The sequence below is a fragment of the Tursiops truncatus genome, chromosome 15 (assembly GCF_011762595.2).
Source record: "Tursiops truncatus isolate mTurTru1 chromosome 15, mTurTru1.mat.Y, whole genome shotgun sequence".
Classification (NCBI taxonomy): domain Eukaryota; kingdom Metazoa; phylum Chordata; class Mammalia; order Artiodactyla; family Delphinidae; genus Tursiops; species Tursiops truncatus.
Window position 1 is genome coordinate 34,452,722 of NC_047048.1, and position 20,103 is coordinate 34,472,824.

Genomic DNA, 20,103 nt, shown 5'->3' on the forward strand with positions numbered 1-20,103 from the left:
CCAGTCAAGTGGGGGGGGGCTGAGAGGACCCCCCCTACGCCCGCCAGCCAGGAGCAACATTTGACACCCCTGCACACATGCCGTTCCTCTCCAGAACGTGAGTGCAGCCACCCACGTGTTCCTTCTTTGAGTTTTAGGGCAGGAAGACCGGCCCCTTCTCCCACACTCTTTTCCTGCCTCCTGGGCCCCCGGGTGCAGAGGCCTCGAGACGTGGGTGATCGCAAAACAGGCTGGAAAGAAACCCTTGAAGGAACGTGGCAGTTCTGTGGACCCCAGGTCATATAAGACTTGGACACTGCTGAGAAAAGGTGACACCGCCCGCAGCAAAGGCTGGGAAGGGAAACCAGAGAAATAACCACCCAGCCCTACTTGGTGGGTTGAGCTCCCCAGGCATTTGGACCGTTTCCCTCTACTGCTTGCTTTACAGAAGAGAAATGAAGGCCCAGAGGACACAGCCGGCAGACTGACCAGTGTCTGCGTGGACTTGTGAAACCTCCACCAGCATCTGTACTACCCCGCCTCAGCCTCAGGACCCGCAGAGGCATTGAAAGGGGAGCAGGGCAGCCAAACTCATTCGATCTGTTCATTAACTGAGTCACTGAAAAAGCACTTCTTTGACAACCTACCAGTGTAAGCTAGGCCCTAAATACAATGTTCACCAGAAAAGTATGCGCCCTGCCTTGAGCCTGGTTTAGCAAGAGAGCCAGATACAAATCTGCAGAATGACTGCAGATTGACATAGGGTTGCAGAGAGCAGGAGGAATGAGGAACACTGGAGGAGGGGCCCACTTTAGTGGGACAGGGCCAGCTTGCGGTCTGAGGGGAGCAGCCTCCCAGGCAGGGTAGGAGGAAAAGGATGTGATGACATGGGCTTCCAAGCCCACCCATGTCAGCAAGAGAACATGAGAGGTCATCTGTGTCCAGCCCTGTGATGCCCAAGTCCCCCAGGCCCCTGCGTGGGAAACTCACCTGCTGGGGCTATGACTCACCGTGCCGAGATCCTGGAGCAGCCCTTGGCCAGTACCAAGCCTGGGTAGAGCCTGCTGTGCCAGGTCCAGGTCCAGGTCCAGGGCGAACTGCAGGGAGCTGATGCCAGGCTCCAGCCGCTCCTCCTCCACAAGCAGGCCATGGACACGTCGCCGAGCCTCTTGGGTCTGTTTGCTCACCCGGTGCCCCCTGGCCAGGCTGTGGTGAAGGCAACGTAAGGGCATTTGTGCGAAGCGGTGTCTGACTCCCCTGGGCTCACATGGTCAGGCCTGTGAGCCTCCAATGCCTTCCCTTGTCCACGCTCCAAACATTTCAGCAAATGCTCACACCATCTACCTCTCCTCCTCTCGATCCCCAGAGGCTCAGGGACCTGGAGATACTCTTTTGTATTTTTAAATACCTCACCTCACACTACAGCCCCACCTCGGGCTGCAAAGTTGTCTGAAGACACGTCTCAGGATCCAGCTGTGGGAATAAGCCAAATCCAGTCCAGGCCTTGAGTGGCGCTTGATTCTACAGATATTGCCCCGCCACCTTCTGACCATCTGAGGGGAGGACGCCTCAGTACAGCAATGAAGATGTCTCGCTAGAAAGAAAATCCACTTTTCCCTTTCAAAGTCTAGGCTTCTGTTTTCAGAAGACAGGCCATGAGTGGGACTTCGGTTGGCTTCTCCAGGAAGAAAACCTAAGCTATCACGAGAGAAACCATCTAGCTCCCCACCGCCATACCCCGGGGTCTAGGATCCTTCCAGGCCCATACTGAGTCCACAGCAGGCACTTGACAAACTTCTGTTCAATGAAGGACAAGTTTGGAAATTGGCAGGAAGTCACTGAGCCCCTTTCTCACCCAACAGGTATTCCCAGCCTCTTCACCCAACCCAGCAGTGCCCTCACACCTCAACCTGCTCAGCCCAGAACCCAGAGTGGGGCAGAGCTATATGCTCGGGGCCCACTCCAGCCATGACAGCACTTGGGCTTTTGTGAGACAGCCCAGACTAACACTGCAACACAAAAATATACCTTAATATTCCTCTGAAAATAATGGAGGAAAAAAAAAATCTAGTGAGGGAGCTGGTGACCTGTAGGGACCTAAGTAGGCCACACTGCACGTCTCTCAAATCGCAGGCTGCCAGAGAAAAAGCTACATGCCGAACCCTAGAACATTCGTCAGATCAGCACCCTCCCCCCTCTGGGATCTGGGCTGGAGAGGGTCAGCGCCTGTCAGAGCGCCACCCGTCGCTTGGCGCACGTGACTCCAAGGACTAGGACAGCTACCTCCAGCCGCCCCAGGAAGGCCAGCAGAGACGTGGGGTGACCTGACTGGCAGGTGACCACCAGTAACCCCCTGCTGGGCCACCTGCAGAAAGCTGTCTGAACTCTCAAAGAAGAAATGACAACAATTTAGGTTTTAAATATCTCTTTGTAGTAGATAATCTTATTTACATTGATACAGAATCATTTTACATTCCTAAAGCAGACACTAGTAGATACTTTATTTTAGTAAATTATGAAGGAAAACAAAAAGGGAACTAATCAGAAGTGTTCTCCATTAACCTGTCTTACCACAGCAGGGGGATCTGGAAACACAATGGAACCCACACATCCTACGAGCCAAGGCTGGGGAAACAGTGTTTTGCTCTGGCTGGATGGTGGAGAACCTTCAACTGCTGAGACTGTGCTCTCCTTTCCTAAACAAACGTTTATGAGGAAAAGACGATGATTCTTAGCACTGAATAATTTAAACACACTTCTGAAAACAGAGGTCAACTGTGAGTGGTGAGAACCAAGGCCCTGGCAGGCAGCAGGGCAGGGCTCCGGGTTTAAGAGGCCGTTAGTCGGCCCCAGGCCACGGCTGGCTGTGGTCCAGCAGAAGGGCAGGAGCTCCACTCTCACCCGGCTTAGAACAACAGAACTCAACTGTCAGGGGACAAGGGGCCACCCCAAGTGGGGTGGGAGGAAGGACTATCCATCCTGACAGAGATCATGGCCCATGTGATCAAGAGTAGCATCTCCAGGGACTGTCTTCATATGTGTCACCCCGGGCCCCCAAGGCCCCCATGTTCCAGCTGCTTGGTACCTTTTGGAATTAAAACAAACTCTAGCAGGGGATGCCCCTGCTGAGGAGTGGATGACACAAGTGGGGCGTGCATGCCCCAGGTTCCTGGAAAAGACAACCCTGTCAGGAAAGACTCATTCTGGAACCTCCCAGAGGTTTGCTGAGAGGGAAATTAATCACTTCACAACTCGGTGCAACTTAAGGCTTCATTTTTAAGCGGTAAGCATGGCCTTTAATTCTTTAACCACATTTGATTCCAAATCAGAGTTTTAGCTCTGCAAGAAATGTCCAGCTGTCTGACTCTGCCGGAGCCAGAAGAGGCCAAGTTACCTACCCATGGATAGGAAACTACCAGCCCTGAGACCTGCCATGCCTTACTGCCCAGGGGCTGTCCACCATGACCCTTCCATGGAGAGGTGCATTGTCACATGATTTTGCTGTTTCCAAGGTGGTCCAGAGGGCCTCTGCAGGCAGGGGCTCGGTGCTGCTGTGTGGAATCCTCCTGCATCTGAGATGCCCTGGCCACAAGGAGGGGCTGCTGCTCCCGGCCTAGTTTCCGGTGGACCGTTTTCCTGAGCCAAGACACAAACAGTTACATTTCACTGGCATCGCAGGAAGAACACGCCCCGTTGGTGAGCTTCTGTCATCCCTGAGAAGGAGCTGCACCAGGAGCCCCAGCCACCAGGGACCAGCACAAATAAAAAGTGAGTCCCGAGACACCACAGTGAGCAAGCAGGACTCCTGGCAGTGCCCCCCACCCCAGCCCTAACCAAGGTTGACACCTCCCCGTGCCTCCCAGGCAGGACAGGGCGGGGATTGGGGAGATCTGAGTTCTAGGCCTGGCTCTGCTATGACTTGCCCTCTGTGACCGTGGGCAACCTGGTCCTCACCACGGCAGGACGCAGAGCCCCCAGGAGCTGGTGGAAGGAGGGCTGGGAAGCAGCAACCTCTCCAGGAAGTGGAGCCGCAGAAGCGGCTACATTCTGTGGTTCGGCCCTGCACTACCGGCTGACTCCCCACAGGCTGAGGCTTGACTCTGAGGGGAGCCAGACACACCACGCCTGAGACTGGAACCTCTTCAACTCTGGGTGTGGGGGGACGATACTGGTTAAAGTGACAGAAAACGGATTAGTTCACAGAGGGGAACAAAAAGGGGAGGAACCTCAGGGGTTTTCCTACCTCGGCTGGGATATCAGGAGGTAAACATTTTCTTAAGTTTGGAAAGGAGTCCCTCCTTGTCCTCCCCAGCCTCAGGCCTAGCCTTGCCTCCTGCGGAGCTATCCATGGTGCTACCACCTGGGCACAAACAGCAGAGAGAACTGGGGTCAAGGGCGCACACCTCCATGTGTCCCATCCCAGGTCCCGCCTGGCTACCCAGGGCTCGCCACTGAAGGAGCCACCAAGCGCCACCCGGAGAGGAGAGGGGGCTGCACCCCGATTGGCCAGGGCTGCCCCGCCTGTCAGATGACTCAGCACTTCGGAGCATCCCAACTGCTCCTCGAGTCACTGGCCCTCGAAAGGAAGACAAGAAATAGAAAGGGACAAAAAGGAGCTGTCTCTACCTTAACAACCGTAATAGAAATAGAGCCAAGTGCCAGATGTCTTCTGGGCCAGGCCACACGGCATCCACATTAGCTCGTTCAATCCTTAGGCTAACCTTACAGGTAAGTTCCACAGATGAAAAAACCAAAAACCAGAGGCACAAAGGGGTTAGGTGGCATGCCCAAGGTCACAGAGCCGGTAAGCAGGCAGGAGGCCCGAGATGAGACCCAAGCAGTCAGATGCCAAAGTCCAGGCTCTCACTCACCGGCTCTGAGAAGTGAAGAACACGCACCAAGACCAACCAACCAGCTTCCACAGCCTGTCGGGGCACACAAACCGTCTCCGGGACACCTGGGGATCCCAGGACATGCGCACTTCTCATCTATGACAATGGCAGCCGAGGACCCTGTGTGTCACTGGGCAAGCATCTGGCTCCAAATGCTCCAGATAAAGGGAGGCTGATCTGCTGTTTCTTGAGGGCCCACTGAGAGCAACTCTGCTGCACTAACACATCGTTTTAAAGACCTGCCAACCACGAGGCAGAGGGCCAACTTGTTATGAGCTGGACTGTACTCAATATTTTTCATTGTGCTAGGAGAATTAGCACATCTCAACATGCTAGGAGATGTACATCAAGTACAGCACGTCGAGGGTACAAAATGGTCACGTCTCCAAGATCTCAGTCTAAGACGCCTTTGTTGGTGAGAGGCCCAAAGCTCTGGGCAACAGGCCCCCAGCAGGGGTGGGGCAGGTTGTCCTGGGTACAGCCCCCCGGGCCGTCCTCTGGACCTGATGTGCTCTCCTAAGTCAGGAATGTCCTCAGAGAGATAGCGGTGGCCCCAAACAAGAATGTGCTGACAGAGGTCTGAGCAACCACAAAAGCCCGATGCCCAGGGCTCCCCAGGTGAGGACCCGGGCACTGCACAGTCACGGCGGCAGGCCCCTGTGAGAGGCATCCATGGCCGCAGGTTACAAGGCCAGGTGTGCCCTCCTTCAGTCCTTCACGTCCCCTTTTCTTACATAAAGACTTAAGTAACAAAAAAGGACTCTCCTAACACAAAGGAATCCACAAACCAGAAATTTCCTGGGCCTCCTCGGACAAGGCAAGGCATGGCAAAAGTATTGAATTTTGTTATGTCCTTGGTGAGGGGACAGCAAGTCTGTGTGTGTGTGCACGTATGTGTGTGTCTCACACTATGAGTTACTGCTGCTGATGGAGCTTTTAACATGTGCCAGGTATCGTGCCAAATGCTTTATCCACATGATCTTATTTAATCACAGAAGAACCCTATGAAGTAGATGCTACTATTATCCCCAATTTATAGATGAGGTAACTGAGGCTCAGAAGTGAAGAAATTTGCCTAAGGCTTTATAGCTAAAAATGGCAGAGCTGGGACCTGAATCATTTGATAGCAGAACCCAAGCTCTTAACTATTAGTCACAATGGGGCACAGAAACACTCAGTGACCACCATCACCCCCACCCCCACTCTGCTGTCCCTGCAGTCATGCCCCGGGGCCACAGCGTTTGGCCAAAGTCTGGGAGAGCCAGAATAAATACCTAGTTAGCGGGTTAATGATTCAAAACCAAAAAATAAAACAGAACACAGACACACCTGGAAATTCTCACCCCCTGCCACCAGAACACATTCTTATCTCTCTATATTTTAAATGTGGGCTCCTTCAGGAATAAGGCTTACTGACAGGGACATCAAAGGATTTAAACACTGAATTTAAAATTCTGAACCGAAAGTCAGGGATAAACTGTGAGCCTCTGCACACGGATGATGCAGTCTATACCTACATCACTTTTCTGGCTCATGGGAGGAGGGACGTGTCCTTATAGGATGTCCTAAGCACTCAGGTGCCTTCTGGTTTCATTACAGGATACAAGCTGGCACATGATTCCTGCACTTAGGATAAACAGGAAATGCCCATGATCCCTCCAGCTGCACAGGCACTGCATGAGCGTTTCCAGTCTGCACCTTCAGGAGGTGACCAGAGCGGAGGGGCTGCTCAGCCAACCTCAGGCAGAGGTCAGACCCGAGGCACAGGACTCCTCTATCAGACCACACGCAGCTTGCCCGAGCAGGGGTTACATTTCCATCCCTCAGAAGGAAAATGAATTCAGATAAACTCAGCTAACAGGCGCTGTGCACGTGCAGGGGATTCAAAGAGGACATGCTCCCAGCCTACAGGCAGCGATTCCCAGTCATAAGTGTTTGATGGCCCTTTACAAAATGAAGAATAACCAGGTAACATTCATTCTGGGAATGTGTACCACCTTTCTCCACAGTCACAAACCCCTAGTGTTATAAGCAAGGTCTAACACTTATTTGGGGGTTCAGTGCTTGCCCTGTCCTCCCCACTCACACTGTAAGCTGGATGGGGCAGGGACCCTGTCTCTCTGTGCATTGCTTATCACGTGGCAAATGCTCAATGACCATCTGTGTGAAGAAACAGAGAAGCCAACAGGACTCCAGGATGACTTCTGAGGACTGGACCCACCCTACAGGTAGAGGTGTGGGTCTACACTCACAGCCTGACTCCCTGAGCCGTCTACACGCACAGACTGAGCCAGTGGAGCACCCCTTGTTCCACTAAAATGTCTCTTCCCTCATCTTCCTCTTGCCTCCACTCTGCCTAGATAAAGGGGCTCTATAGTCAACTGTCAGCTTGTCAGAGAAGAGAACACAGTGGGATCCCCAAATAATGAGCTATGGAACAGGCTCCTACACGACAGCTAAGTGTACGTATGTGGGTTGTCACAGGAATTAATGATGATCCAGAAACACAAACAATGAGCCACACTGTCTCTAAACCCAAAAGGCCACGTGGTACCTCAGAGCACCCCAGGCCCCCGAGAGCACTAAGGGTCCCAAGCTCACTACGGTCTTCTGCTTCACAGACTGGGAATGAAGCCAGGGTCAGACATTAGGGTTTTCAGCAGGGGCTTTAGGGAACAAAAGTAAACAAGGGATACTAAACCCACCAAAAACTTTAGGTCAGTTTCCTACATAATTGTAACTATTCCAAATGCCTTCCCGTAATGAAAGCAAAGACACCCAGGAATCCGTTTGTATCTGCAGTGACAGTCTCCGATGACTATCTCACTTAGAGGCTATTAAGAAATGACACTTTAGCCCAAGAACCACTGATGACTGCAAGCAACTGCTTCTAGTAAAACTTCAATGAAAGAGATTCAGGCTCTACTTAAATAAATAGGAGTCACCTTAAGGAAGTTGACAGGAGGGGAATTTTGTACACTGGTGTGTTTTCACACGTGGACTGCAAAGGTAACTTTCTTCACAGTGTAACAAGAGGCTTAACCACACCCAGGTAGCAGACTGACTGACAATGCATTCTTTGAAGCCATTACTAAGATTCTTAAATGCCTTTTAAAGAATTATGTCTGGCAGCCAAATTTCCCACTGGAATACAATTCTGAAATGACAACAGAAGTAGAAAAAATAGTAATTCGGCATACTCATTTTACTTTATAAACACTTTTCACAAATGCATCCAATGCCTATGTAAAGTTACGCTCTAGTTAACAAAATTATGTCAATAAACATTTAAAGGAAGAACTGGCAAAGTGTCTGGCACACAGGAGCGTCCCAATAAATCCTGGCTGAACAAGGGGACAGGGAATGAGCTAACAGGACAAAGAACCATGAAAATAATGACGGTTCTAAGAACACTCATAAGCTGACTGCATGATCAACTCCCAATTTAAGCTCTCAGAAAGGGACTGAAGACAACAACTGGTGATGACTAATAACTGACATTCAAATATAGTGAACAAGGCCCAGGTGGACCTCAAGTTCCCAATGTGGGAGGGGGCACAGCTGAGAACTGGCTGCAGAACAAATCTCACATGCTCCATGACTGCGGAAAAATTTGGGACTCAGGAAGAAGCTAGAGGTGCATAAGTAGAGTTACATGGAACAACCATTCCCACTTCCTTTTAGTTCAAGGGATATTAACAGAAAATATGAAAAAAGTCTAAGAACGAAACCACTAAAGTAAGTGCCCATTTGGTGCCTAGTTGGCCACAGACAGGATTTGTGGCAGCTGCTTTTTCACGGAGGACTTGGTCCCCTGGACTTAACAGGAACTCAGGGGACCTCCCTGGCAGTCCAGGGGTTGAGACTCCACGCTTCCAATGCAGGGGGTGCAGGTTCGATCCCTGGTCTGGTTACTCAGAACCCACAAGCCACATGGCACAGCCAAAAAAACACAAAAAACAAAAACAAAACGAGCTCAGCCAAGTCCATGCAAAGGCTATTGCTGCTGGGACCCCCACCCCTACCCCGGGGTGCAAGGCCAAGCCCCCACCCCCCACTCCAATCACCTGCTCTGAATGACCATACACTGATCTAATGCCATTCAAGCTCTGAGAAGGTGAGAGGCAGATCCAGGACCCAGACAAAAACAAAATGATGCAAGGAGGAAGCAACATGTTGGGCAGCTGAAGCCAATTCACCCTTGGCACGGCCTGTCCTGGCCCCAGCAGAGGCCCAACCGACAGAGAACAGCGTTTTCTCAGCAGAGCAGCCCCATCCCATGGCAGGAGGGCTGTGGCTGAGGTTCCCGTGGTCAAAGCTTCTGCCTGTGGGCATTTTGGTATCAAATCACCAATATTTAACTCCACTCTACAGAGGGCCTATGATGTTTAAGCTCAGGGTAAATAAGGTGTTTTGTTTTTCATTGCCCTAGGAATTCAGAATTTAAGCCTGCTATGAACAGGCAGATTTGGGGTAATGTGACCACGGTCCTTCATTGCTGTAGTAGTTGTTTACAGGACACTCTGAAATCCTGGAGAAGCTTTCTGGGAGAGGAATGCATTAAGCCTCCCAACCCATCTTCTCCTTTAGTGGTTACAAGGTGATCTCAGGTAGGGATGTGCCCAAGGTCACAAGGCAAGTGGCAGAACCAAGGATAGAACTCAGGAGAGCAGCCCTCTGAGACACACAGCTGATACCTGGCAGGAAGCATCGTGGAACTTGCTAACCTCGGCAAGCAGCACAGGTGCAGAGGAAGGGGGAACAGCTTTACTCTGGAGCGCGGCTGCCCCTGCCGTTCCTAGCCCTCAGCTCTCCTCTTTCTACTCTGCTCTGCCCAAGTGGAAACCCCAACACGCTTCTGAACCGTCCACCCTCCGAGGGGCTGGGGGCTCCCACAGGTCGCTGGGCCACCTTACCAGTGCTTGTGTTGGTGACGCCGTTCACTGTCCCCTCCACATCGGTCTCATCCTCAGCGTAGCTCAGAATCAGGCTCTGCTGCCGGCTTGTCAGTCTCCTGTGGACCGAGCACAGTCAGTGTCAGAGTGCTTCCTCTGGGCAGCTCTTTAAAGGACGTGGACGCGGCCAGTCCCCATGCAGCATGTGGGAAATGCAAGACCCGCAACCCAGGCACAGGACACACCCTGAATCCAAGAGCCCACACCCTCAAAGCTTCCGTAAAATAAACCTCCTGAACTACCCTAACTTGTTCTAAACAACTGCCACTGTGGCTATGCTAAATAGTTTACAGGGGGGAACAAAATGGAAATGATCTAATTAAAGAGAGGGCTGGAAACCCAGTCCTCCCAAGTGGAGTCTGGCATGCCCTGCTCCGGATGCCCACAGCTCCTGGCTTGGACTTTTCTCCCAGACACCGCAGACATCACCCACCACTATCTGGTTATAGGTCTCTCCCACCAGATGGCAGGCAACCTGAGAACAATAATAACAAAATCAACAGCAGCAGCAATAGCTAAGCATTCCCTATGGGTTATTCCTTTAATCTTCCAGCAACTCAACGAGGTCGAGCTTTTGTATTACGTCCACTTTCAGAAGGAGCGCCCGGGCAGGACACACTTGACTTAGAGCGAGAAGTAACCTGCCTAAGCCTCAGCGCTTATGGCAGCAGAGTCACACAGGTCGGGCAGTCGGGCTCGGCGCTGAACCACCATGCCGCTCAGCACCAACTCAGCAGGTAAGAAGCCCTCAAGCGGCTCCTGCCCAGTGCTGAAAGCTGCAGAGATCGGGCGGGCCTCGCCACAGCTGAGCAGCGCTTACTTTGGAACTCTGATCTTGATGTGAATGTAGTGATCTCCATAGCCATAGCTGTTAATCCGGGGGATGCCTTTCCCGCTCATGCGAATCTTCTGGTCTGACTGAGTCCCAGGGGGAATCTATAAAGAAAGAAAGGAATCTCTGGTTTTCCTTGGTTTCCAGTTGCCCAAATGAAAACATTTCACTACGTGAAGACAATCTTATTCCCAAAAAGAACTCCATTCAGGTTTCTAGACCAAACCCACCAGACACCACACGGAAACTGGCTAAGCCAGGTCCATCCCGAGCAGAGCCTGTGACGGCCTTGAGGGCAGGGAGTCTGGGGTGGCAAGCCCAGAGCAGGAGTGAGGGAGCATGGAGAGCAAGACCTGGGAGGAGGCAGAGCCAACTGGGGCACCACTGAGGCTGCTCCCCCGCCCGGCAGCAGTGGACATGGCCCGGGAGCTCCCTTCCCTGCCAAGTCACACCCAAGGCACAGCCAACACTCCTCCTTCCCCCCCACACCCAGCTTGTCTCCTCGAATCCCCGACAGGCTGGCTGTTCCCAGGTTCCAGCCACTTCTCAGCCATTTCCCGTTTCAGAAAAAAAGAACAAGGAAATACAAGGGTGGCGAGGCCACACTTGTCCTCTTACCATCACGTTGATGGTCTCATACAGGCCCTGCGCTCTGGCGGTGCCTCCCAGAATGGCCTGAGCTATGGAAATGAAGAGGTCGGAGTGGATGTCTGCACCGTCCCTCCGGAACACGGGGCTTTTCTGCACCTACAGCCAAGCACGAGAGGGGGTTACGCTCAGAGAAGTTATTCTGGAGAGCGGGCAACAGACGCATCTCAGCAGCTCAGAGCACAGCGTCAGGGAGAGAATGTACTTTCACCAAAGCAACCACGCCCTCAGGCTCTGGGAGTTACAGGGCAGGTTCCTACTCCACTGCAATGCAAGAGTGTCATCTCAGATCAAGCTGTTCAACTGTTGAGGGAAGTAAAAAAGTAAAATCAGCTTCTGAACATTAAAAAAATAAAAATCTTTATTGGAAAGTATAAAGAAACACAGACTAATACAATCTACAAAGGCGAAAACGGTTTACTTTCCAGAGTCGTTTGGTACAAACTACCTTCAAGTCAGACTGACAACACTGGAATTATTCTGATTTTATAAGCACTATTTTTTGTGTGTCAAAGACGTTCTTTGCCTTCCAGTGATTTCTTCTTTTTTTCTTCTCTATCATCAGCTGCGAACAATCTGAATTCTCTACCAAGCCTTCCTTATAGATTGGCTTCCAGCACGCTGCCTTTGTCTTCGATTTCTCAGTCTAGAAGACTCACCCTTTACATTATTTTTTTGTTTTAAATTATAAAATATTTCACATATACGTAAACCAGCAAAGTAAATAACACACGGTGTTTCCACAACCCAGCTTAGGTAACAGAACATTAGGACACAGGTGACTTCTCCCCACCTCCAGCTCACCCCTCCAGAGTAACCAGGCCAATTTAGTAGGTATCATTCCTACAAGCATCTGTTTACTTTTCCTACATGTTTACATGCCCCTAAACAATACATAACACCACCTCACATGGTTTAAAGTTTTACACAGATGACCTCCTTCCCTCGCCCTGCAACCTGCTCTCTCCCTGTTCGTAACTGAGAAGTCCAGGACATCTCATGCTGACATGTGTAGCGCGAGCCTCCTGCTCTGAGGTGCCCTGGGCCCACAGTGCAGACCACTCACCATTCTCCTCTCCAAGGACAGCAGACTGTTGTCACTGTCTCGCTGTTGTTAACGAGGCTGTCACACACCCTGCCTCTGCGAACTGCACCTCCTTGGGTACACGTCTGGTGGAATCGCTGGCAGAAGGCGCCACCTCCTCTCATGTTTCCCTCACCTCAGAAAAGTGGGTTTGCCCTGCACATTGTACGTAAAACTGTAGCTGTGGCACTGTTTGTCCCTATGAACAATTTGATACATAAAAAATACAAGATGTTTTCTGTATTTTTATGAGTCCAACTTGTAAACACCTCGAGGAAACTTTGTTCTCTCCACATTTAGCACAAAAGCTTGATGTAACACACGTTTAATCACCCTGTCAAAGTGGTCACTGCTCATCTTGGAAACTCAGATGGCCAGACACTCTGTGAAGCTCCTACCTCTCCTATGAGAAGCCTGGGCCGTACCCTCTCCAGGAGAGCAAGGGCCTGACAGAAGCTGTGCAAACAGAGAACCTACCCTGAATGTGATGAAAATTTCTCTTTTTCCTACAGGCATCCTCACAGTCTGGCCATCCTCGACTCCTGTAAGTAAAAACAAAAGTTCAAAAGAGAACGATTATTTTGGGACCTCCCAAGGCATTTTCTATGCTAGATCCATTTACAACCCACCAACTTACTCTTTTCTGTTTCCTGTTAACAAGGAATAACACAACTACCGAAGATAGCAACAAGTATAACTTAAAACAAGAATAACTTTCCAAAGGTGCAACATACAATAATTGATAACTGAACAAAAGCCCCTTCTATTCATTTCTTCGGTTTACTGCCAGGTCCACCTCGTATCTCAGTGAGTTTAGAGTCTAATTGGGGTGACAGCTATTAGCCAAATAACAATACTAACAAATGTATCGCTACAAACAGAGACGTGTTCTTAGAAAGAAAAGATCACAGCTCCAGACAAAGGAACATCTAAGGAACAGGGAGGTTCCAGAAGGCTCCCCTGGGGAAGTGACACTTGAGCTGGGAGCTCCGGGAGAACAGAGTTAACCTACTGAAAAGAAGGTGGACAGTGAGCTTCAGTCACCGGGGAATGGCGTATGCAAAGGCTCTGTTCTGGGAGGCAGGGGCTACGTGAAAGTCAGGAAGCTGCAGGGCAGGTAATGAGGGGGAGACTAAAAAGAGCGGAGGCTGAGACCAGCAGGGGCTGGAAGGGGAGGCCATTTCTCGGCCCCTGAGAGTCACTGCAGTGTCTTCAACAGGATGAGAGACATGACCAGACCACACAGTGGAAACACTACCCTAGGAACAGGAGCCAGTTAGGGAGAGCAGGCACAAGCTGGCCCTGGAGGCAGGAGGAGGGGGTGGTGTTGCCCGCTGGGCTGTCAGTGGGGACGACATTGGCCTTGGGACAGAAGATGGAGGAGATGGGGGAGTCCTTCACACAGAAGCAGAGCAGTCACATCGGGTTCCATCTCCCCACATGACATGGGTGCAGATGTTAAGGATAACTGGTGCAGTGGAAAACGCAAGGAGACCCTGGTTCCTCCTCGAGTTTGGGCTCCAGAAACAAGGACACGATGGCCCCGGCTCCCAGCCCCTGTGCGTGGAGGAGCCCCAGACCCACCGGCAGGCACAGGGATCACCACCTTCTTCTTCTGCTTGGCTTCTCCTGCTCCTCTGCACACCACACAAGGAGACGTGATGATGGAGCCCCGGCCACCACACCTCCGACATGTGGAGCGCATCACAAAAGGGCCTGTATTTATGGTTTCCTGATAAAAAGAAGAAAAATGGGAGCCTTAGACACCGGTAAACCCTGACAGCGAGGTCCTGGGACCACAATGTGCACGAGAAACATTTCACCAAAGATGCACGTGTTGCGTGCACATGCGCTAAAACATACTGCCTAAAGACACAGGTGCAGGAGCTCAAACTGTTAATCTGACTTAGAGCGCACCGACTTCTGAATCCCAAACCACAAACCTGATTATATGAGGCTGAAAAATGAGATGCTGCCTCTCTACAGAAGTTCCCGAAACTCCTGGGAGCTGAGCAAATATGCTTTAAAAAGAGTACCCCCCCCCATTACAAAAGGGACAGCTGGGAAAGCAGAGAAAGAAAGAGGAAAGTGACGACTGGATGCAACCCCCACCCAGAGCTGCCATTGCCCACTCCAAGGGAGAAGCAGCACTGGCCTCTCTGTCTCCCAGGGCCCCCCCACTGTCCCCAGCCCCCATCACAGGTACCCTGGGAGCAAGGAGGCAAGCTGCTCCTCTCGCAGGTACTGGTGCTGCTCATGCTCCCACCCAGGGGTCTCTTCTTCCCCACCCCCCCCAGCCCCTCCCACCCCAGTCCTCCAGGAGCCTCCCCGGCTCCCAGCCCCTCGCACAGCTGGTGGGGCCTTACAATTTGTGGCCACTCCCATCAGCTCCTCACTGGGCACTGGAAATCGGTTACCTTTTTATTTAACCTAACATCCTTGGGGGTTTTTTTCTTGGTAAATTATCAAATACCTGTTGTTATAGCAAATCAAAGGATACAAACATATATTAAAAAAATTATTAATCTCCCCCCTCATCGTGATTCCCAAGGTGACCAGCTCTTGGTAGCTCAGTTTGAGGTGTTCTTTCCCACAACTCGCTCACTCACTCTCTCTTTCTCTCCATAAAAAACTTTTTAAGTAAAAATTTTATAATGACAATATATTATACTATCGCTCTGCAACTTGCTTTCCCTTTCATCTTCATGATACATCATGAACATTCCTCCAGACCAATATATATAGATTTCAATTTCCATTTTAATATTTAATTTTTGTTTCGGTGAAGAAAAAAATCTCTTCACATAGATCCTTCTGTTCTGATGTCTTAATTCTTTTTTCTAAGACAGATTCCCAAAGGTGGACTTGCTAGGACAAATATTTATTAAAATTAAAATTTTATGTGCTAGGTACTTCCCTGGTGGTCCAGTGGCTAAGACTCCCAATGCAGGGGGCCCAGGTTCGATCCTTGGTCAGCGAAATAGATCCCGCACGCCGCAACTAAGAGTATGCATACCGCAACTAAAAATCCCGCATGCCGCAACTAAGACCCGACACAGCCAAATAAATAAATAAATAAAAAGACTTTTTAAAAAATACAATACAATTTTATGTGCTATATTTATTTGAAAAGGTCCTATGTGCGTATGGTACAAAATTCTAAAGTAGGGACTTCCCTGGTGGTGCAGGGGTTAAGAATCCCCCTGCCAATGCAGGTTCAAGCCCTGGTCCGGGAAGATCCCACATGCCGCAGAGCAACTAAGCCCGTGCGCCACAACTACTGAAGCCCATGCGCCTAGAGCCCATGCTCTGCAACAAGAGAAGCCACTGCAATGAGAAGCCCATGCACCACAAACAGAAATAGCCCCTGCTCGCCGCAACTAGAGAAAGCCCATGTGCAGCAACGAAGACCCAACATAGCCAAAAATAAGTAAATAAATAAATTTATTTAAAAAAAAATTCTAAAGTAAAAAATGAAGGTACGGTGAAAGTTAAATGTCCCCCTCACCCCTGGCCCCTAACCATTCCAAGTACCTTCCATAGATGCACAGCTGTAGTGATATACTTGTGTATCCTACTTTTACAGACACACATTTCAAGCCATCCATCTGTGCATTACAAGTTTTCAATAAGCCCAGGTAGCATACCGTGCACACAGTTCTGTGGCTTTTGCTATTTTGTTTTTAACAATTTAATAATCTCAGAGAGCACTCCTCATCAGTGTATTTTTCAGACAACTCACTCCTGGTGGTCACTGAGGCTGTCCAGTCCTTTCTTATTACACACAGGCTCCAAGGGACACCCTGTACATGTGCTATTTTCCAGGTGTGATCTATAGGCTACATCCCCACAGAGAGAGGCATATGTGCAGGTGAACAGCCACTGCAGCTGTGGCCAGGGTGGTTTCCACATCCACCATCAGTGCACACGAGTGCCACGTCCCACAAGCCTGTCAGCAGGGCCTGAACCCATCTCTGAAATGTGTGGCGAACTTCAGGCATCTCCTTGGCTCCACCTGCACTTCCCTGATCGCCAGCAAGAAACATTTGCTGGTCACTTGCATTTCCTCTTCTCACCTTGATCTATTTTTCTAATGAGCTGTTAGTCTTTTTCTCAATATTCTGAAAGAGCCCTTTACATATTAGGAATACTAATCCTTTAGCTATGTCTTGCAAATTTTTTTCCCCAATCTCAAACATTACATTTTGAGAGAAATACACTTCAGCTTGTCTTATCTCAATGTTCACCTAAGAAATGTGAAAAAAGAAAGTCATAGCAATTCATGGCCTTGGAGAAAGGACCTTAGAAGTGAGAGGGAATTAGGATCAATAAAAAGTATCTGTAGGGAATTCCCTGGCAGTCCAGTGGTTAGGACACGGAGCTTTCACTGCCGAGGGCCCGGGTTCAATCCCTGGTTGGGGAATTAAGATCCCATAAGCTGCCTGGCGCAGCCAAAAATGAAATAAAATAAAAAGTATCTGTAACAAGTGGCAGCAACTCAACTCACAAAACTGTAACCACAGGAATCCTCATCCTCTCCAAGAGCGCCCTCTAGAGGAATGTAAGCACAACTTCACTTTCTCAGACTAAGCTGTAGGAGTATTTACAGGTAACTCTGGGCACACCCATCAGTGGACTATTATTTAGCCATCAAAAAGAATGTTTAAAAATATTCAAAGATATGGAAAAATGCTTTCATTATAATAAATGAAAAAAGGGAAAAATTGCATGTATGATTCTGAACGTTGAAAATTATATACAAATAGGCAAAAATATATTCAAAGTCAAAAGACAAATACAACTAAAATCACTGGCAAAGGACTAATTCAATTAATTTATAAAGGGCTTCTACAAATGAATAAGAAAAAGACCAATTACTCAATACAAAGAAGGACAAAAGATGGAATACATGCAAAAAAACAATGGCTCTCAAATCTTAGAAAAGATATTCTACTTCACACGTAATAGATACCTGTATATTCAAAAAATGAATATGAGGAATGACACTATTCAAAGGTATCCGTTGTCTATAACATGAAAAAAATATGAACCACCTAGGCATCCAGCAACAGGGGCCTGCCTAAACAAACGGTGATGTGTCCATATAAAGGAATACCGTGGCCATAAGAAGACTGAGGCAGGGACTTCCCTGGTGGCGCAGTGGAATGATGGGGACACATCAAAAGAATACAGGAGCCAGCCAGAAGACACTTCCACAGGCCAAGTCAGGGACAGTTTGAGCATCAAAGTAAGTAATACTAATGACAGCTCAGTGAATAAAATAAGAATCCATGAGTTCATACTGATATGAATGAAAGAATGAATAAATAAATGGAGAAGAGAAAGCTCTTCCTTTCAGTAGAATGACAATAAACAAAGAAGGGATGTTGCAATCAGAAAAGCACCATTTAGGGAGATTGGGATTGACATATATACGCTAATATGTATAAAAAAGATAACTAATAAGAATGTGCTGTATAAAAAAATAAATAAAATAAAATTCAAAAATTCCAAAAAAACCCTTAAAAAACAAAAAAGAAAATCACCATTTAGCAACAGTCACAATAATCCCTGATTTAGGCAAGACTGATCCATGGATGCTGTAACTATTGGGTATAAGTTTGATGAGGAACAGGATATTTATATAGTGTCAAGGTACCTCACAACTTCCTTGTTAATTTCAATGGGAAAAATAATAAACTTTATAATGAAGAAACCCGGTGGACACTACCTTAACTGATTGTGAACAAATGTAACATCACCACTAATGAGACAAACTGACACCTCATGACTCCTGACATGATCCATGAAAAGGGTACTACATGTCTGGTGTTTCTGCAAAAAATGCATAATCTGAATTTTATCAGGATAAAACATCAGATGACCTAAATGAGGGACATCCTACAAAGCAGGTCTGTAATCCTAAAAAATGTCAGTTGTCATAAAAGAAAGACTGAGAAGTCATTCCCGATTAAAGGAGACAAAAGATATGACAACCAGATACTATGCAAGATCACAGACTGGATACTGGGCTTGTGGAAAAAAAGAACATTATAAGGACAACTGAAAAAATCTGAATTGTACAGATAATGGTATTGTATCAACATTAAACTTCCTGATTTTGACAACTTACTGTGGTTACGTAAAAGAATATTCTTGCTCTTAGCAAATATATACCATAGGGACTTCCCTGGTAGTCCACTGGTTAAGACTCCACACTCCCAATGCAGGGGGCCCAGGTTCGAACACTGGTTGGGGAACTAAGATCCCACAAACCACAACTAAGTTCGTGTGCTGCAACTACTGAGCCTGTGCACTCTAGAGCCCAAACGCCGCAACTAGAGAAGCCCACGTGCCACAACAAAGAGCCCGCGCAGCCAAAAAAAAAATATACACACACACACACACACACACACACACACACACAGGTACACACCACAAATGACAAAGCAAATGGGACAAAATGTTAACAATTGGTGAAGCTGGGTAGAAGGAGTAAGGGAGTGGTTCTTCATACTATTCTATAAGTTTGAGTTATACCTGAAACTTACCAAAAAGAAAAAAATGATCACACTTCAAGCAAAATTTAAGTCCCCCTCCCCTACCCCAGGTTCAAATTATCAAAATACCCCACAATGTATTTTCAGAGAAGACAGCAGAGTTTCATTGCTTCTTCTGTATTGTTGATTAGGACAGAGCACTCCTGGGAAAATGCAGAAGATTCTAGATAAAACAGTCCCACCTAGTTATGAGCTCTCAAAGCCCTAGGTCCATTGGAGCACAGAAAAGAGGAGTGGTGGAGGGGAGCAGGAAGGGGGCAAGAGGTGGGAGGCCAGGGCCTCGGCCTCACGCTCACCATGCCGGAGCCACCGCAGTAGTGGCAGTGCTGCATCTTGGTGCCGGGCTCGTTCCCTTTGCCACCACACCGCTCACAGGTATCAGTGATGTTCACGGTGAACTCCTTGTTGACACCCTTGGCAGCTTGATTGAATGTCAACTCCATGATGTACTAAAGAAATCAAGGGACCGCCTGTTATCTCTCTTAAAGTAAGGGAGAGCACTGCCCAGCAGTTTACAGTTACTTTTTCTTTTAAAGACTTTATTTTTTAAGCAGTTTTAGGTTTACAAAATTGAGAAGGAGGTATAGAGATTTCCCACATACCTTTGCCCCCACACATGCACAGCATCCCGTTATCAACATCACTCACCAGAACGGTATTTATTTTATCAAGGATAAACCTACATTGACACAACATAATGATCCAAAGCCCACAGTTTACATTAGGGTTCACTCTTGGTTTTGGATATTCTATGGGTCTGAACAAATGTATAATAACATGTATCCTCACCATAGTTTCATGCAAAGTATTTTCACTGCCCTAAAAATCCTATGCTCCACCAATTCATCTGTTCCCCTAGTTACTTTACTTTTTAACCTACTTGTACTTTATCAAGCAAGAATAGATGGGACTCAACTGATTCTGCCCTAGTCCTCAGAATTTTTAAGAGATAATATTTAAGTGAAAATGTACTTTTCAACAAACTGAAAATGCTCACAGAAAATATTTGTACATGGTCCTTCCTAACAACTCAAACGATCCACAATCATAACTCACATCATAAAACAACTCCCCTCTCTCTTCAATTCTGATAATGTCTGAAACAAGACATAAATATGGAAGAGGCAGGACTGGCAGTAGCTCCCTATGGATT

At 48.4% G+C, this 20,103-nt stretch overlaps 1 protein-coding gene across 2 annotated transcripts in view; it reads right to left on the reverse strand.

The window, feature by feature from the left end:
• Nucleotides 1-2,387: 2,387 nt before the first annotated feature.
• The window catches only part of DNAJA3 (DnaJ heat shock protein family (Hsp40) member A3), a 31,041-nt gene continuing 13,325 nt past the window's right edge, over nucleotides 2,388-20,103 (reverse strand). Inside the window, exons 5-12 of one of the 2 annotated variants that reach the window (XM_033840220.2) lie at nucleotides 19,247-19,399; nucleotides 13,975-14,122; nucleotides 12,868-12,932; nucleotides 11,277-11,405; nucleotides 10,647-10,762; nucleotides 9,788-9,885; nucleotides 4,223-4,339; nucleotides 2,388-3,615 (exon numbers count right to left, since the gene is read on the reverse strand). In XM_033840220.2, coding sequence (XP_033696111.1) covers nucleotides 4,236-4,339; nucleotides 9,788-9,885; nucleotides 10,647-10,762; nucleotides 11,277-11,405; nucleotides 12,868-12,932; nucleotides 13,975-14,122; nucleotides 19,247-19,399 — 813 coding nt within the window. In that variant the 3' untranslated portion in view covers nucleotides 2,388-3,615; nucleotides 4,223-4,235. The remainder of the gene's footprint in view (nucleotides 3,616-4,222; nucleotides 4,340-9,787; nucleotides 9,886-10,646; nucleotides 10,763-11,276; nucleotides 11,406-12,867; nucleotides 12,933-13,974; nucleotides 14,123-19,246; nucleotides 19,400-20,103) is intronic. The other variant, XM_033840222.1, reaches the window with a different exon arrangement.